The sequence below is a fragment of the Lycorma delicatula genome, chromosome 8 (assembly GCF_047948215.1).
Source record: "Lycorma delicatula isolate Av1 chromosome 8, ASM4794821v1, whole genome shotgun sequence".
Lineage (NCBI taxonomy): Eukaryota > Metazoa > Arthropoda > Insecta > Hemiptera > Fulgoridae > Lycorma > Lycorma delicatula.
This window is the reverse complement of record NC_134462.1, coordinates 95169648-95188014: the sequence shown is the minus strand read 5'-3', so window position 1 is coordinate 95188014 and position 18367 is coordinate 95169648. Positions and strand designations below refer to the sequence as shown.

At 29.0% G+C, this 18367-nt stretch overlaps 1 protein-coding gene across 1 annotated transcript; it reads right to left on the bottom strand.

The window, feature by feature from the left end:
- eIF3i (eukaryotic translation initiation factor 3 subunit i) lies at positions 1 to 18213 on the bottom strand. Its single transcript, XM_075372951.1, has 6 exons — positions 18078 to 18213; positions 10150 to 10396; positions 7499 to 7651; positions 3280 to 3410; positions 2547 to 2747; positions 1 to 350 (listed from the first exon to the last, which is right to left on the bottom strand). The coding sequence occupies exons 1-6, from the start codon at positions 18078 to 18080 to the stop codon at positions 102 to 104; spliced, it is 984 nt and encodes a 327-aa protein (XP_075229066.1). The 5' UTR covers positions 18081 to 18213; the 3' UTR covers positions 1 to 101.
- Positions 18214 to 18367: the final 154 nt, after the last annotated feature.

Here is an 18367-nt window from a genome sequence, read left to right as displayed (position 1 = left end):
TTAAATCGTATCATAATTTTTATTTCAGAAATAAATCAACAAAAAAGTATATTTAAAAAAACATTAAAAAATAATTTTAAATAATATCTACCATTTAGAAATTAATAATCAAAGCAGAATTCAAAATAAGACTGATCAAAATTTTGTACTCTAACATAACCATCTTCACCTCCACTAGCATAACTCTTACCATCAGGATGGAAAGCAAGAGAATTAATTGGTCCAAAATGTCCTTTAACTCTAGCAAACTCTTCTTCAAAAACAAGATGATAAAATCTTGAATCAAATTTACCTGCACGTGTAGATGTAGTAGTTACTTCACTAGCTTCCTGACCACCACCCAGCACAACCTTTACAAGAAAACAATTTATTTTTTTTAATTAGGATACTTGTTTTTGTTGAAGAGACATTTTGAAGACGAATGAAGATAAGTAGTTATTGAAATATATTTATGAAAGTGTATCAAGAAGTACATGAAATTAAAAGTATCTTAATAGTTTTGTACTTATATTCTCCTTAGAATTAAAATAATAAAACATGAAAATTAACTAAATAGAAAAAACTTATATTCTGAAAATGCCTCAACATCCAACAATGAAACAAAATGAATGAATATTTACAAAATCTACTTCTGGAAATCCTGTAAATTAATGAATATTTCCTTCATGAAGAATTAATATTTTTATGGTTACACTGAAGAAAAAAGTAAAAAATAGTGAAAATGACTACAAAGAAAAGTCCTCTCATATAACAATTTGTTGTTTTTAAGATTCTGCTGGTTCAAAAAACCAAATGCAGGTTAATGAATTTATTTAACTTTTTAATCCAATTATTTCGACTTTGCATCCTAATTTAAAATGAATTTGTAAATTCATGGAGCTTACAATCATGTGATAAAGGAAGGTACATATCAAAAATGTACAATCTGCCAACATAAAAAAACACAGTTAAATGGCATACAGATATAAACATTTAAAAACAATATTGGGGTGTACACAAAAATATTATCAGAGTTTTAAAGTTATTTAATATCTCTTAACTCTTACAGTAATAAATCAAAGTATAACTCTTAGTTTTCCTTGTAAGTGTTCAATGTGAGCACCTTTAATTAAGTGGCACACATCCAACCAATAGGAGGAAACTGTAACTGGTGTTTCTGAAATAACAGAGATGATAGCTGCTTTCTTTTCCTATAATACCATTTTATTAAAATAGTTATTTTTTGTGGTAAAAGACTATTTTAAACATTATAATATTTTTCTGAATTTAAAATAAAGACTAGTAAAAAAGATTAGTGAAAAACTTTTGGGAGCAAGGAATTTTAAGTGATGAAGCTTGAAAAGAAAACAATGACTACTTTTTTTTATGAAGTAATGGTGTAGGAATATGGCAGGAAGGTACATAAAAGTTTGTCCAATAGTACAATTAGTGCTTACATATACAATTCACATTACGAAAAATTTCAGATTTCAACAGAAATATCCACTATGACTAGTTTCAGGGTGACATCTGTATGCATCTCGCAAAACTAAAAAACGATTAGCAGTAGGAGGATGTTGAAATTTTGGATTTAGGACATTTGTAACATCTAGTTGTGCACCTCCCCTTTTAACTGCAATCAACTTGACCAAAATTATTCAAAAAAAGCCCAAAATCCCAAACTATTTGGATTTTGGACTTTTTCTTAACTGCAGTAATAATCCCCTCATTGAAAGCTTTTCAACGATATATCATAAGTGGTACTTATTTTTATTGGTTCCAGAGAAATAAGATTTTAATAAATTAAATATTTGGATCTTACAAGAAGAAGGGAACATTGGTTTGAATTCAACTTAATTTCCTTTTTTTTTAATTTGAACATACTGATTTATTAATAATTATTTACCTGTGATTGTAAAAAAATGTTTACAACAAATAATAATTCAATAACAAAAAAATATATCTACGAGTTATTAGTGAAATAAAATTTTATGTTCTTTTAAAAATATATGTATGCAATTTAATAGTCGTACAAGGAAGTCATGTGATGTCCACATCAGATTTTTTACTTTAGTTATAAATCTGATATTCATGAACACCGGGTGAACAATTAGATTTCTTGCATTAAACAGTCAATGATATTCAACTACACACCACTTAACAGGGGATGTTAGAATAAAACAATGCGTTATAATTATTAATTTTTGCACTTAATTTATATTAATTTGCTTTTTTTCTAAGATAACTCAGAATGTTTCAGATAAAATTTAATAGATTAGAAACATACCAAAGACTGTTATCATTAACAATTACTGTTAAAAGATACGGGTATGATTTATTTTAGTCCAACTGTCTTCTTTTAAATAGCTGAATAGCAAAAAATCTTTTCCCTTTTCTATCTATAAAGAATCTAAAAACAAATAAGCAGATTCTTTCAAAAACATATCTGATGTACTTCTTTCTTTATTTTAGTATTACTATGTATAAAAGTGATAAACTTTACAGCCACACACCAACCAGACATTAAACAAAGTTTAATATACAATTAACATAATAAGAAAGCTTACATGATCAAGTATAGGAGATAAGGCAGCACTGTTAACAGGCCTTTCAGTTTTATATGTTTTAAGTAACATTAAATCTTCTGTACCAAACAACTTTGCTGTTGAATCTTTACTAGCTGTAATAAACATAGTACCATTTTTGCTCATTTGCATGTCATTAATTGAAGCAGCGTGTTCTTTAACGTTATTAAATGCTATACCTTGCTGTAAATAAAAAAAAAGTAATATTACAATTCTGTTAAAATAATAAATACAATACTCTTAATTATATCAGTAAACAGGAAGGAAGCTATGATTTGATTTGCATTACAAGGAAAATGTTAGTTATTCATACAGTAAATGGTAATGATTATCCTGAGAACAGTGAGGAAACTTTTTTTCAAATTTTATATCTTGTGATTGTTGAGAAACAATCTGATGGTTTTACATTTAATTTCAAATGCCAATATTTACTTTGACAAAGTTCTCAAGAATGCTGAACTTAAATGAATACATGAAAGCCATTAAAAACATACCAAAATAAGTTAACTGAATTTGATTTCAAGTTACATATACTAAAATAAAAAACACCCAAAGAACAAGAAAAGTTTCAATAAAATTATAATTTACAACTTATTAACATGACTAAGGTGTATTACACGGTTAGACATTACATAGAGGCTGTAAGCAAGAGCATCTGTAAAGAAATGAAGTTAATAAATGTACATATTAAACCCTTTTAATGAAAATTATTTACCTTTAGATCCCATTGTATTATTTCACCATTCTCATGTCCTGTAATGACAGTTTCATCTAATGGGCCCCATAACAATGATGTAACTTTTGGTGATGGTTCTACACTGATTCGCATTATAGGCTGAGAATCACCTGTAAAAAAAAAATGATTATATAAAATATTAAATAATTAATTTTATACATAGGTATTTTTTTTTTAATGCTTTTAAACTAAATATAATATTACAGCAGCAAACAAAATTCAAAGTTTTTAAAAATCACAAAAAAACTTGGAACAATTTCATTGAAAACTGAATTTTACATACTATTTTAATGATGACCTCCAATAACAGATGATTCTAGCATCTTTTATGTAAGTATCATCAGCATTAATAATAAACAGATTAATTAAAACAGTGGAAATCCAAGGAACAAGGTTCTTATAATACAGTATCTGTAAAACAGATGTCAGTTTCTCCTGATGGAAAAACTACCAAACTAACAAGGAAATCAATTACATTCTCCTCCGAAGGAATGCAGACCTTTTAACAGATAAAATGTAAGAATGATGAAAGGTACAGATATCATATGAATTCATTTGTCTAGTGAAAGAAGTATTTAGAGGAACATTAAAATATTTCATAACTAAGTAGAGCACTGCTAGCCTTTGTGCTGACTTTTGAATTACATGAAATAATAGTTAAAACCACCTATAACAGACTGTGCTTGCGTGTTCTTTCAAACTAGTTATACCAAACCATTCATTCTATCTTGATTATTAGGAAGGGGTCAGCTTATACCTGCATGAATACTATCCTGAAACAGTGGGAAATTCATGCAATGACTTATAACAAGTCATTTAGATTAGAATCCACAATAGGTCCAGCCCAAACAGCGATAAAACTATAATAGCGCATTGAACAAAACTATAATTTAAAATAGAGATTCAAAATTTTTTACACCTGGCACCATTTTTTAGATGAATATTTCTTCGACAGTCTTCCTTCTACCAGAGGTTATCATAAATAACAAAAATACGAATAGAACATTTCTTTAATTAAAAAATGATTTATGATAATTCAAAGTTTATAAAAATGTTACAGGACTATAAAGTAGAGAAAAACCACTATTCTAATATTTCATACTGTTTAACTGTGGCCAGTCGGAAGGCATTCTGGCAATGAACCTCGATTAATTAAAAAAAACAGTGATATTGTTGAAGTTGAGTGGCAAAGTTGCTGTCGGTGGGAGGGAAGCTGACTTGCATTACTGAGGGCATGGTAGTCCATGCAGCTGTTGAGGTGTGGTGCTGTATTGCCAAGGGTGGTCTTCAGGTATGATGTTTATAGTGGGTGATGGAATGTAGGTCTGAGTTTCATTGTTATATATAATACATATTGTACGTATGAGTTTAGCATTGTACTGACTTGTTACTTAGTTGATGATTGAGGCATTTACAGTCACAAGTGTTTGTATTAAAACTGGACTAGGCGTGGGGTTCTCACTTCTGCACTCAGTTAGTTAGTTCAGAGGGTGATATTGTAGGAAAAGAAGAGTGAAGATATCCGAATGAAGCCTAAAGTAAAGGCGGCTGAGAAAATAATTTTTACTGATGTAAATGTCTGCTGAGGCATTTGCATCGATGTGATCTCGACGAACACCTGGCCTGGCCCGACTGTGAGATGTAATCAGTTAGAGGGTCTAAAGACAACCTCTGGTAAAGCCCCTTGGGCTCGGAATTGAGTGGGTGGTGTGGCGACCAGAATTACCACAAGGTGAGTGTCTTCACCAACAGGGTTGGGGAGGTTGGGATGAACAATGATAAACCTCACACAAACATAACTCCTAAAAACTTTGACAAAATTCAGCAACATATTCATACTAACCATTCAAGGAACTGCAAATGCAGTAGGTATTTTATTTGTTGGGTACATATAATCTCACAGTGATCTAAACTTATGTCATACCATGACCAAAATTGATTTCCTTGTCAACTGACTTCTAAAGCAATAGCAACCACCATCTTTGAAATTCTTCTTAAACATATAAGTAAAGATTCAATAAGAGTCAATACAAAAACTAACAATTGGGTTAAAAAAAAATTTAAGACTAAGCTGCAATTGTCTTGTTGAGAATATCTGCAGCTTCTGACAACCCAGTAGACAGGGCAAGTCAAGAATATGACAATAATTCTCAAGAATTTTTTTTACAATAGGGAGTTTCACAGAAAAAAATTTTCTCCTTATCAGACAATTATTGGCTTTTAATTTAATGAATATGTTTAAGTAGTTGTGTGAAGGAATCCAGAAAAAAAAAAGACCACTATAAATCTTTCATTGCAACGAAAACTAGTTTCTATACATACACCTTTTCATCTCATGTATTAACTCACCACATTTTATTCCTAAAATTTTTTTATTTAAAAAAAAATTAAATTGAAGTTTAAAAGTGAGTTTTTGGATACTGCTGAAAAGTTTTAGACTAAATCACAAAACGAACTGTGTGGGGAATGTAGCATAAGAGCAAGTGGTCATTTTAGGTTAGTTTTGAAAAATTAAACTTAGGTATTTCAGTAAAATTAAATTTTAATGATAAAGTAACAATAATTACCTTAGTTTAGTTCATATAAGTATATATTAAATACTATGAAAATAGCTACAAACTACAGTACACTACTACAAAATCCAAGCTAATACAGATTTATCTAAAATAGCTTAATCCAAGCTATTTGTTTTATCATATCTGTGATAAAGACATAATAGATAAATAAAATGTTTTTACTTAATTTCTATAATAAATAATTTAACAAACTGCATCCTAGCAGAAAAACATATCAATTTATTAAAATCTAGATAGTAGTCTGTCATTGGAAGATGGTTCTGAGATAGCGCTATTTATATTTACTAGCTGCATATACTTTACTTAACTGAATTTGAATACTTTTCACTATAATACTCCACAGTTTACCATATGCAGTACTTTGCAAATATTGATTTTCTTTTGATTGAGATACACCTACTGGCACATGTCTATCAAGATTGCATTGATTTATTATTCACTCTTCATAATTAGTACATATACTAAATTATATTTAGTGTAAATTTCACATTAGCATACTATGCTGTCAGGCTAATACAAGGGATATCAGCGAGATGGGAAAATTTAAAAGCTTGCTTATTCGTTTTAAGTTTGCATGAGGGTGCTGAACTTTATTTATTGTCGGTCATTTAATGCCGTTTCATAAACATGGAACAGTGGTCAAATGCACATCATACTTTCTGTATAAAACTGTTTTAAAAAAAGTAGTTACTGTGACAACTGTATGAAGATTATTTTGCGGATTAAAATGTTTGAGGAAACTGGGTCCCAAATTATATTTAAAACAAAAAGAAGCAGCAAAAATTGTTAGAATGCCAATAATTAAAAGACGCTGATTTGGTTGCTCACATGAATTTTTGTCAACAAATGTTACAGCGTTTGCATGTGATGAAAACTAAATCACCATATGTTTATGTCAGATTAAGTTAATTTTCACCTGAACAGTTATTTAAATAGGTAGAATAGTCGATACTGGATTATTGAAAATCCACTTCAGTTACATTCAGAATTGTGTCTGAAGGTCACAGTGTGGTGTGCACATTCGTCATTTGGCATTACAGGATTGTTTGTTTTTCAAGACAATGAAGGAACCATTACTGCAGTACATTACACAAGCAAGGTCACAACATTCCTGAGGCAAGAATGAGCAACTGCAAACTTTAGTGGAACTAAAATTAAAAATTCAAGAAGTTGCACGCATTACATTGACCATGTTATGACAAAGTAGAAAAGTTTTGATCATAACTGTGCCCATTTGTCAAGCTTTATTTTTTTAAAATTAAGTAGCATGACTTACTTCTGTAGAAACATTCATGTTAAGATAAAAACTTACTTAAATAAAAAGTTCTGAAATATCTCACTTCACCGCTGAATCCTTGCAACCGGTGAGGGAATTGGTTTAATCCTAATGTAGTAGTATAGATTAAAGATTTATATTATACAGGAGCACTACTATGCTTGACAGTTAAGAATTGATTAAAATAAGACATTTCAACAGAATAAAATTAAAAATAATTAAAGTATTTAGTCATGTTCTATAGAATAATTTTTCTTAATTAAAAGAAATAAAAAAACTTTTTTTCAGAATATTGTGTATTCAATCAATAGTTTTTAATTAGAAAATGAATATCATGTTAACTTACCAATACTACTGTCAGCTCCTCTAACATCAACAATAAATATTTCACATTGTTTTCCCATAGTATTATCTGTTGAATATGCAGCCATATTTGCTGAATAACTGAATGCACATGTCCTAACAGATGAGGCTGTATCAATTTTACCAATTTCAACACCTAAAGAATAAATAAACAGAAATAAAAATGTTAATGAAGTAAAAATTTAATGTGAAGTATAAATACCATGATGAACAATTGTCATTCCAATAATCAAACTAAACTGTACACTAGATTTCATATTTCTGCATTGCAGATTACGATTAGTTTACAAAATTTTGAATTTGAAATCTAAAACAATGGTTTGTAAAATTTAAAAAAATGTTCAATATTGTTCAGTAAAATATATTGCTGCAATATCTTTTTCAGAATTTTTTGGCACTTGCAGCATGCAATTTTCATAATATTATTGAAAAATAACTATTTATTCAAAATAAAATACAAAATTGATTTTCTCAAAACAATATTATATAATTTTTACTGCTGTGCATATTGTAAAATTTTCAAAAAACCTTCATGCAACTTTCAAAAAAATATACATTAAAAAATAATACTTTTTTAGTTTTCAGTTTAAAGAACTATTGTTATTTACTACCATTTTAAGAACACTAATGAGAACTTCATTAAAAAAAAATCCATACAGAAAACAAAGAAATGTTGCTGAACACTTTAAATAGTCAATATTAGTTATTATAATAAGTTTGAAGGAAATAGAAGTCTAGGCACCAATTAACCAATCTCATTCAGATTTTGGTCACATATTAGACATGTTTGCTCTAAAACATCATAACTTTGTTGAAGCATTTTTAATACAATTTAATTTAATAGAAACATTTTTAATGCAATTTAATTAAATTAAACTGAATACTTCTAACAATGCTTGAAACACTCAAAATAATGTCAATACTGAAGAACAATGTTGGTTTCCACTAATGAAATAAGGTTAAGTTTCATCAGTAAGCACAGAAAGTAATAATATTAGACTAAGTAATGATGAACTTGGCAGAAATACGAAAATATATTAATTGGTAATTCTAATACTTCTGTTTTCAAGTAAAAAATATATGATAGGCATCTACAAAATGTATGATGCTCCAAAATGCAGAACATCCATTTGTTATTGACAATGGTCAAAATTTTTACAATAAAAATATTTTGACTCTATAAAGATATTTAGCCCTTTTTGCCATAATATTACGCAGTCAAGTATTGCATCCCAATGCATTTTTCTGTAATATTATGCATTATGTCATGCCATCAGATTCTACACTTTACAAACTCCAATTTGTACTAAAAGGTCTTAAAACTAAATTTAGTATGGTTTAAAATGTTTCTTCTTTATAATTACTATTATACAATGAATAATAATCAAGTCTGAAAGGAACAAAACATTTCTCATTCTTTCCATGTTTCATGCGATCAGTTGTTCTGTAATTTGACTTTCATAAGCATCTGGTTCGTAGATTCTTGGTTACATTTTCATATAATAACATTTTAGTGACTTTCTACTGATTTTCAGAGGTTGTGTTATATATTTATATTTTATTTAGTTTTTCTGAAGAAAAATGTGGTAATAATGCTTAGTTTTGTTTCTGTTTTTACACCAGGTGCTTGCGTAAAGTATAAATTGTTTTCTTATTTTAGTTGATGGTTTAAGGTTATAAAATAAACCACGTCAGGTGTAAGTATAAGCAAACATTTGAAAAATGCTGAAATAGAACAATTGTTGGATGAATTAGCATCTTCTATTTCTGAACAATCTGTTATCTTGAACATTTAGATTTTATTCAGTTTGAATCAGATAGTGACGATGAATGTGATGATATATTTACAAATTTATGTTCTGGGGATGCAGTTAATGTATCGGTGTCAATGATAATAATTTTTTTTGGGAGAGTATGAAAAATTATTCTAGTAATACTGAGGAATTTATGTGATCTTGGATCATTAGTGAATTTTAACAGTATTAAATAAATTGTTGTTATTTGTTAAGAAATGCAATTTTTATAATGTATACATGTCTTTTTATAAGTTATATAATTATACTGAAATTTGTCTACTGGTATCATGAATATAAAGTGAAATACATGTAGTTACAGTTCAAGAGCATGATTGGCTGTCAATTAACAAAATAATCCACGCAGTTAGGGGGTATTAATCATAAACATAATTAACCTCTAGGTAAACGTATAAAAAAAATAAACATATTTGAATCAAATTCCATTAAAAATAATCAGCAATAACTACAGGTCACATCAAATGATTTGTGCATATGAACAATAGAAGAAGTTGAAAGCACCTCCTGAACATATGTTTAAACGAGATGTTCAGACTTTATTTGTTATGCAACTTTGAGTAAATGAATCACATAATAATCCACACGTAGAAAGGACATCTGTTAGTTGGGCTGACAAGAAACCACATCCCTTGCTTATAAAGTGAACAGCTCATTTATAAAGGACTAGTGTTTAAATCTTTGCTTTCTTAATTTATCTTATTTGGTTAGAAGTATAAAACTGTGATATCACTTACATGTTAGATGTGTGATGTAACTTACAGTAATGCTTTTTTTGCACGAGATTTTTAAAAGTAAACAGTATAATAATTCAAGCCTATACCTGTAGCAATGTCCCATAGTCTTAAGGTATTATCAGCAGCTCCTGTCATAAAAGTTGTTGTTTGCCAATCGACATCAATACACCATACTGCACCAGCATGACCATTGTAGGTACCTAGACGTTCCCCATTCAGTGAATACCATACATTGGGTCTTAAATCTTTAGAAGCAGAAAATAATAAATCTCCTTCCCTGTTATACTTGATTTTTGTAATAGGACGTTGATGACCTTGAAGAAGTAATGGTTTCTGAAAATGACAAATCAGGTTTGCAAAACAATGTGCACTAAACTTAAAATGTTTGGATGTTTTCATGCATTATAATAATTGTTATAAAAAAATGTCAACTTTTTTCACAAAAAATCAAGATATTTTTCCAACTTGATTAGCCAACCCTGCTAAATTACATTACAAATTTGTAACCTCCATTATTAAACAAAATTTAGTTTATGTGATAATTTTTGTCAACTCTAAAAGATACATCTGTAAACAGACAATGTAAAAAATAAAAAATCAAGTGAAATATCACACCACAACGGTACAAATGGAAATAGTCAAACTAGTAATAAACTACTGATTTTTTTATTTTTGTTAAATACTGATTAACTGAATATTCTTTTTGGGTTAAATAATCTTTTAAAGTAATTTTAAAATATCTTGTGTGTTAACTTTTTATGTCCAGTGGTAAATTGTTATATAATATTTCCCTTCAAATGCAGATCACCTGTAAATAGAATATTACATTTTCATGAATCTAACATGCAACTTTTCTAGGAAAAAAAAGAATTTGTTTAGTTGAGATGCACATTATAATCAATGGTGTACTTTGGTTCTACAATCACTTGATGTCAAAGTTAATAAATCCTTCAAGATTATTGATTTTTGTAATAGGATGCTGACAAAAGAACAGTAGTGGAATGGAGAACTAACTGACAGGGAGTGTACTTTAGTCAGTCACCTCACATTATTTCAACTGCATGGAAAGGTAATCCAGAATAAAAAATTATTCAAAAAATTTTGTATTTCAAATCCAGTAGGCAGAACGGAATATTGCAATACATGCAATAATGCCTTGGCTGACCCAACTGAAGTTACTCATGACTCTGACAATGTACTGCCAAATTTATCTGAATTGGAAGATCATGTTCTGAAGTAAGAAAACACTATAAATATGCATGTACCATTTATTTCATAAAAATTTTATTATTTAAAAACTGAGATTTATTTTTTTATACATCAATAACACTTAAAGAATGCAGTTTAGTTAAATGCAAACAAGATGTTATTTTACCAATTTTTTTTTTAAATGTCACTAAAAATATTCCATATATAACTGAAGTAAATGAAAAAAGAAAAAAATGTTAAAACTCCATATTTGTTCATCCTGGGTATTGTGTCTCCAAATAGATCTTTCAAATTTAAAAATCACTACATATCTTAAAGATTTACTCAGTACATATCAAAAACAATCATTTAGATTTGGTATATTTGAAGAAGACCTTAAGTACTTAGGAGGATATGTTGCTTATTGCTTTTGTAGCAAACATAATAGGTACTTTTAGTACCTATTACAAGAACGCTAAAAGCTTGTGACTAAAGAGGAACCAGACTGATTACATTTTTTATCAGAAGGTGGGAGGGCTGATTTATATTAGTGATCATGTGAATCACTTATTTATGAAACACGATTAAGTCATTTAGTGCAAATTTTTCAGGAGACAAAAAACTATTTTTCTTAAAAAATGTTAAGAGAAAAAATTCATGTAAAATCTACTGTATAAACCTTTTCTAACCATGTACTTACAAACTAAAAAAATTGCTCCTTGGTGTTATAATAACATTTTAAATATTGGTGACTAATGGGGGTTTCAAAAATAAACACAATAGTAGTTTTAACATTATATTTTTAAAGAACAAAAATCATTGGATAATAGCTAATTATTTAATATTTATACAGATTATATTATTATTAAATTGTCCAAAGTGCACAAAACTCTAAATTAAAATATGATTTATAGAGTAAACATGAAAAAAATTAAGTCTGTGATTATAAAGAAAAACTAGGATAACAGTTAAAGATACAAAAGTCAGTATCATTTTAAACAAAAATGAATGATACATAAGAACAAAATTTGGGAAATTGAAAGTATATCATTATTTTTGAATTAATCTACTTCATTACGGTCTTTGCTTCTAGTGGCCAATTTTGTATTACATCATTAAAAAACCTATTTCCATCTTCTGGCATGTACTGCATGCATTTTGTAAATCATTGATTTTGTCTTTAAGTATGACACACTTCCTTTCATAAGCTTTGTTTGATGATTCTTCTGGTATCCTGGAACCCTTGTTTAATTTTAAGGTACTTTTATTACACCCACTCACAAATTTACTCCAATAACTCTCTGTTTTTGTAAATCAAAATTAAATTGATAATAAATAGAAATTTTAACAAGTCCTTTTTCTGGTTGTTTTTGTGTGATCGTTTCAAGTGATGAGGCATATTTTTTATAATACTGCGACCACAAATTTTTAAAATCTGTAATTTTTTTGTTTCAACTCTATTGATAAAAAATGTATTTTTCTTCAATGAGTGAATGATCAGTTTCATCATTGTATAATACCTATCGTGCCTTTTTAACTTTCTTTTAAAAACTGTGAAATCACGATCATCTGGCAAAAATGAGTGTCCTCTTATTGGGAGACTATATACAATTTCTCTGAATCGCTCGCTGTCTGTCAAAAAGAGAAGACAACACAGAACTTTATGGTTCTAATTTTGGCCTGCATAGTTATCACTACAAGTGCAATTCAGTAACCACTCATAGTTATTAATGTACTCATAAAGGAATGAAAATACTTCATTTGGACCTTTTTGAGCGTCTCCTTCATGATACAAAAAGAACATTGCGTTGTTATTCTTTTTGTCATGAACAGAAAAAGGAACAACTGATAATTGACGCAAGTAATACATTTCCTGAATAGGAATACATGGCAGAGAAATGTTTTGCATGTAGTCAAAAGCAAATGATGCTTTCTTCAATTTTGCTAAGTACAGTCTATTGATGCAAAGAAGAGTAAAATTTATTACTCCTTTTATGACTAAAAGCTCAGCAGCTGCAACACATTTAGCTACTGCACTAAGATTATTATCTTTTAATTTTAAATTCAGTCTTTCACATTCACATCTGTGGACAACCAAAGCGATAATCAAAGTTTTCTTTGTAAGTTTTATAATAGAATGAATATTTGACTTCCGAATCTGGATATTTTTTTTTTAAATAATTCAAACATAATCTTAACATTAAATGATGCATCAAGATATTTAATTTCTTTGTTATAGTAGTGACTAATTTTAAGAGGAAATAATTTAATATGGTTCATGACAGTCGATATGCAATAGACAATTTTTTTTTTTTATTTTCTTGTGACCACGTCTATCATGAGGAGAAACATCTTGTAAAGAAGTTTTTGTAAACATCAGATTCTTTCTGCAGAAACAGAATGCCTACTAATAAAAGCCTGTTGACAAAATTGAATTTTACACCATTTTTATCAATGACATGATATTGGAATTACGATGCACAGAAATTACCGGTTATTCTTGCCAATAACCTGATTAAAAATTTAACAAAAAGCAAATTAAAAGGTAAAATCAATTCTTACTATTTACCGTATTTGTAGTAAAATTTGGAAATTGGCTTTAATTTATAAATTTCAGTAACTTTAGAAATTAATATGCACTATCCCATGCATACATGTGCTTCACATTAATAGGCTATAACATTATTGCACTACAATATTATTACACCAGTTAACCACGCAATTTAATTTTATTAACTTTGTATGAGTCTGGATTCCGAATACCTTTCTTTTTCCACTCTCATCATGTACATTTGAATAAATTAGAATATTATCTTCGCAATCACTTTCAACATTACTCATTTTGTAATTTACTAATAACACATTTAATTTGGATTTATTAATAATACAATTTATACGCTAGATACTGAATAACTACTTTGTTTATAAATTATTTTTCATACTTTCTCAACTGAAAAGAAAATGTAAGCAATATGGGCAGCCACAACATAAAGTATTGTTGAGTTATTACTCACAGTGGTTGTGTTTTTGTGACACTCTATACTTGCTGTTCAATACTACATATTCGGTTGTTGTTTTTTTTGTTCATTTCATTGCTTAGTTATATTGTTTTTTTAGTTTTTTGGAGTTTCCTGTTTACTTTTTACGTTATTTTGGAATAGCCTAATTCGGCAGCAATATTGTTTATTTAAATTAGCCCAGCTGTTGTTTGTTTACATTTTGACTTAAAAATTTTTCTTGTTTTTGGACTTACAATTTTTTGTAAGTTTTTGCTATTACATGTGATTCTGGCGGGTCTAGCCTCTCCTGGCAGGCGGAGGTCTAGTAGAAGAGGACAGGTGGTCTACGGACTATGGGGAGCACATTCTGGAGACAGTGTGAGTGAGACATCAGTGTTTCCAGGTGCAGTCGAGTCAGCTGTCAGAGACTCTTCACATGCAGAATAAGAGGAGGGAATGAGGATGATTTGTATGAATGTAAATCAAGTGTAATCTTGTACAGTCTCAGTTAGACCATTCCTGAAATGTGTGGTTAATTGAAACCCAACCACCAAAGAACACTAGTATCCATGATTTAATAATCAAATCTGTGTAAAAATCACAAGGGAGTCTCTCTAATCTGAATAAAAAATAATGAAAATGAAAAACAAATCACATCTTGTATTTTATTTTGCATCAGTCACCTTTTCCACTGAACAAACTGTGTATTACTACAAAATAACTTAGTTAAGTTAAATTGAGTTTAGTAAGGTTTAGAAGAAGGTTAAAGTTTAGATAAGTAACTAACAATTCTGTATACTAAACTTCATACGATATCAGCAAACACACGCTAATGCTTGCTAACCTTGTCTAATTAATTAAGCTTAAATATTAAACTGACCAATTGCTAGGCTATGTCCATAATTGTATATAATAACAAATTATTAAACTAGACTTTTACAAATTTTAGTCTTAGCAAAATATATGTTGAATTATTTTTTTATTGTTAAATGGTTTCCTAAGGATCCATATATTATTTATTTAATACCAGGTTAAAAAAACTTAAACATATAAAATAATAGCATCTGAATACAGTCTCTTAAGCATTACACACTAAATATAACCTACGCTGGCTTCACTTGCTAACCTCTTATAATTAACATTAGATATGCATAATATATACAAAATTATGGTTATTAATAATATAACCTTAATGTTATAGCACCGAAATCCAATTAATATCAATCCACTGAAATCCGATTGACTACTTTGTTTTTAAATAAAGCTGTAGCTGCGGTGGCATTAATACGTAAGTACCTAGGTTAGCAAGCAAAGCGAGTGAAGGTTATATTTAGTTAGGTTATTTTATATACGTACGATTTGTCAGTACACGAAGTCAACATAACCTAAAGCTGTAGCTGCGGTGCCGTTAATACATAAGTACCTGTATGATTTGTATATGGCATAGGAACATATATTGCGGCATGGGGCTCTTGTAATAAAACAGTAATGAATGTACTAAATAATGTACATAAAGTAATACAATTTTTAAATAATGTACATGGTACTAAAACGCTACCCTTAAATTTACAGGAAAAGTATGCATTAAAAATACTTGCTCTCAATTACAAATTCCTTTTGAATAAATTTAAGATGATATATTTATTACTAGAAGTAAAAACTTAATATCTAAAATCTCAATGAATAATTGAATAAAGGCAAAATAAATTGTCTGTTTAGTGCAATGTTTTATTTTAATAACTTCCAGATGAATGGAAAACATTTGAAAATAATAATCTCAAAAACGCTGAAAAATTGTGTAAGAAACCTATGTACAGAATTTTGAACTTTCTTGTGGAACTTTTAACTTACAATTAACAAACTAGATTGTAACTAATCTTTAATAGATCAAAGAATCTTTATTAGTTACTTAAGTCTAACAAATAAGAATAGCTTTAAGTTATCTTTATATTACAGTGTTCAATTTAAAAGAGGGCTCATCACTCAGTAATTTATAATAAATACATATATTGGTGTGAGATAGGTAAAATAATGAGGAAATGTTGGTATGACAGGAGCTGGAGGGTGGAGGGAGGGCTGATTATTTCCTGCAAATTTGAGTATTTCAATCTGTGTTGACATAGGCTTTTGAACAAGGTAGCATAATCATGTGTTGTTGTTTGTTAAAATGCATTTAACTATTGAAGGATGTGTATTCATAATGGAAACTTATTTAAAGACAAAATATCTCATGTTGCGTGTAGTAAATGTTTAGGGAGAAATTTAAAAAGCTAGTACCAGTGAAGTGTTATTCAAAAGTTAGTTAAAAAATGTTATAACCAGAAACATGCTCAACACAGGTCAGTTTTAATGACACAAGTTGTACAGAACATTAAATCGACAGTTACAAGATCTTTTCATAAATGTTTGCAGACTAAGTCAGGAAATGAACACTGCACTAGGTTCACTCCACACTACAGTGAGGAGAATGCTTAAATGTTATCCATACTGAATGTGAGCTTTCTATTATCTAACTAATGCTGATTATGCTAAAAGGGTTTGCTACTATCAATGGTTCAAGAACTTCATTAGAGGCAATATTGACATTTTAGATGAAGTATTTTTTTTACAGATGAAGCATGCTTTTACTTTGGTGGGTATGTTAATAGTCAGAACTACCAGACCTGGGGAACTAAAAACCTGCAAATTTTCTTTTTACCTGCCCTATATCTACAAAAATTGGACATATGGTGTGCGGTTTCAAGGCAATGAATAATAGGCCTTGTTTTTTGAAAAATCTGTGGATGCTGCTGTCTACTAATATTCAACAGTTCACAGCCTTACTGCAACAAGATGAGCATGACTGTTGGTTCCAAAAGGACAGCACCACTTGCCATACAGCTTGCTTTACTATGGAGATGCTATAGGATTTATTCGGTGGAAGAATCATTTCTAAAGGATTCTGGCTGCTAAGATCCGACTAGCCCAGACTTCCTTCTGAGGTTACTTAAAAGAAATTGTTTATAGTAACAATGCACACACCCTGCAGTATTTGAAAAAAACATTACCAATGCCATCCAGGAATGAGGCAGAATACAGTCAGGAACATGTTCTACCATGTTCCTGACTGTATTCTGACACAAGCGCAAAGAAGCAGATCATTTTCATTAATTATTGTGCAAGTATTTGCCAATACACTATTATTTATAACATCTGCATATATTATTTGTTTTTACTATCCAGACTGCACAGATGTGACCCACCTCTGCAGCAGCAATAATTATAATGGAAATATAATAATTGATGTAAGTGTTTTATCAATAAATAAATAATTCATTATCACAACAAACATGCATATAACAGAGAATAAATTTTTTAAAACTATGAATTAAAATATATTTAATTTTAATTCATAAGAATAATTTTAAGAAATAATTAAGAATAATTTTATCTAAGATAAAAATAAACAACTATGTGAACACCGATTAGAAAAATAACCTTACAGGTAATAATCTAAACACTTTCACCCAAAACACATTTAATCACAATCTCTTTCACAACCGCATTATCGAATAAAGCATTTAGTATCCGATATACTGAAAATTCACAAGCAATGTAATTCCATCGTAGCATCAAACTAAGTTATACCATGAGTATATTAGATAAATTAAAAGTAGGCTTATCACATAAAAAAAAAGTTTTTACACGCGTCACAAAGGATTGTCAAATCAGTCTTCTTGGGACATATTTAACATAAATTTAGAAACAAATTATTACGATAAAAACGTAAACTATTATCTAAACAAGAATAAAATTGCTCAATAGGATAAAGACAAACAAGAACATACCATTATGCGATATTTAAGTCCTTTCGCCTAATTACTTACTACGTCGCAAGTGTAATCTTAACCTAAAAGTTTGAGGTTCGTAAACGCCAAAATAGTGGTAACTTGATAATACAGCGTTTCTTTTCTTCGTTCTGATTTAATGTTATCAAAACATATTTTTTAAAGTTTCTCTAGAAATAAATTAAATTATGATAATTGAAAAGTAGCTACACTTATCATTGAGATTTTTAATTTATCATATTTTCATTTTTATCATTATATTAAATTCTATAATTCTACAATTTTATAAT

Coding starts and splice junctions, on each gene's coding strand:
- eIF3i (XM_075372951.1), bottom strand. Junction 7,652..10,149: donor ACTATGGGACATTGCTACAG/GTATAGGCTTGA, acceptor TTTATTCTTTAG/GTGTTGAAATTGGTAAAATT. Junction 2,748..3,279: donor TAATACAATGGGATCTAAAG/GTAAATAATTTT, acceptor TTTTATTTACAG/CAAGGTATAGCATTTAATAA.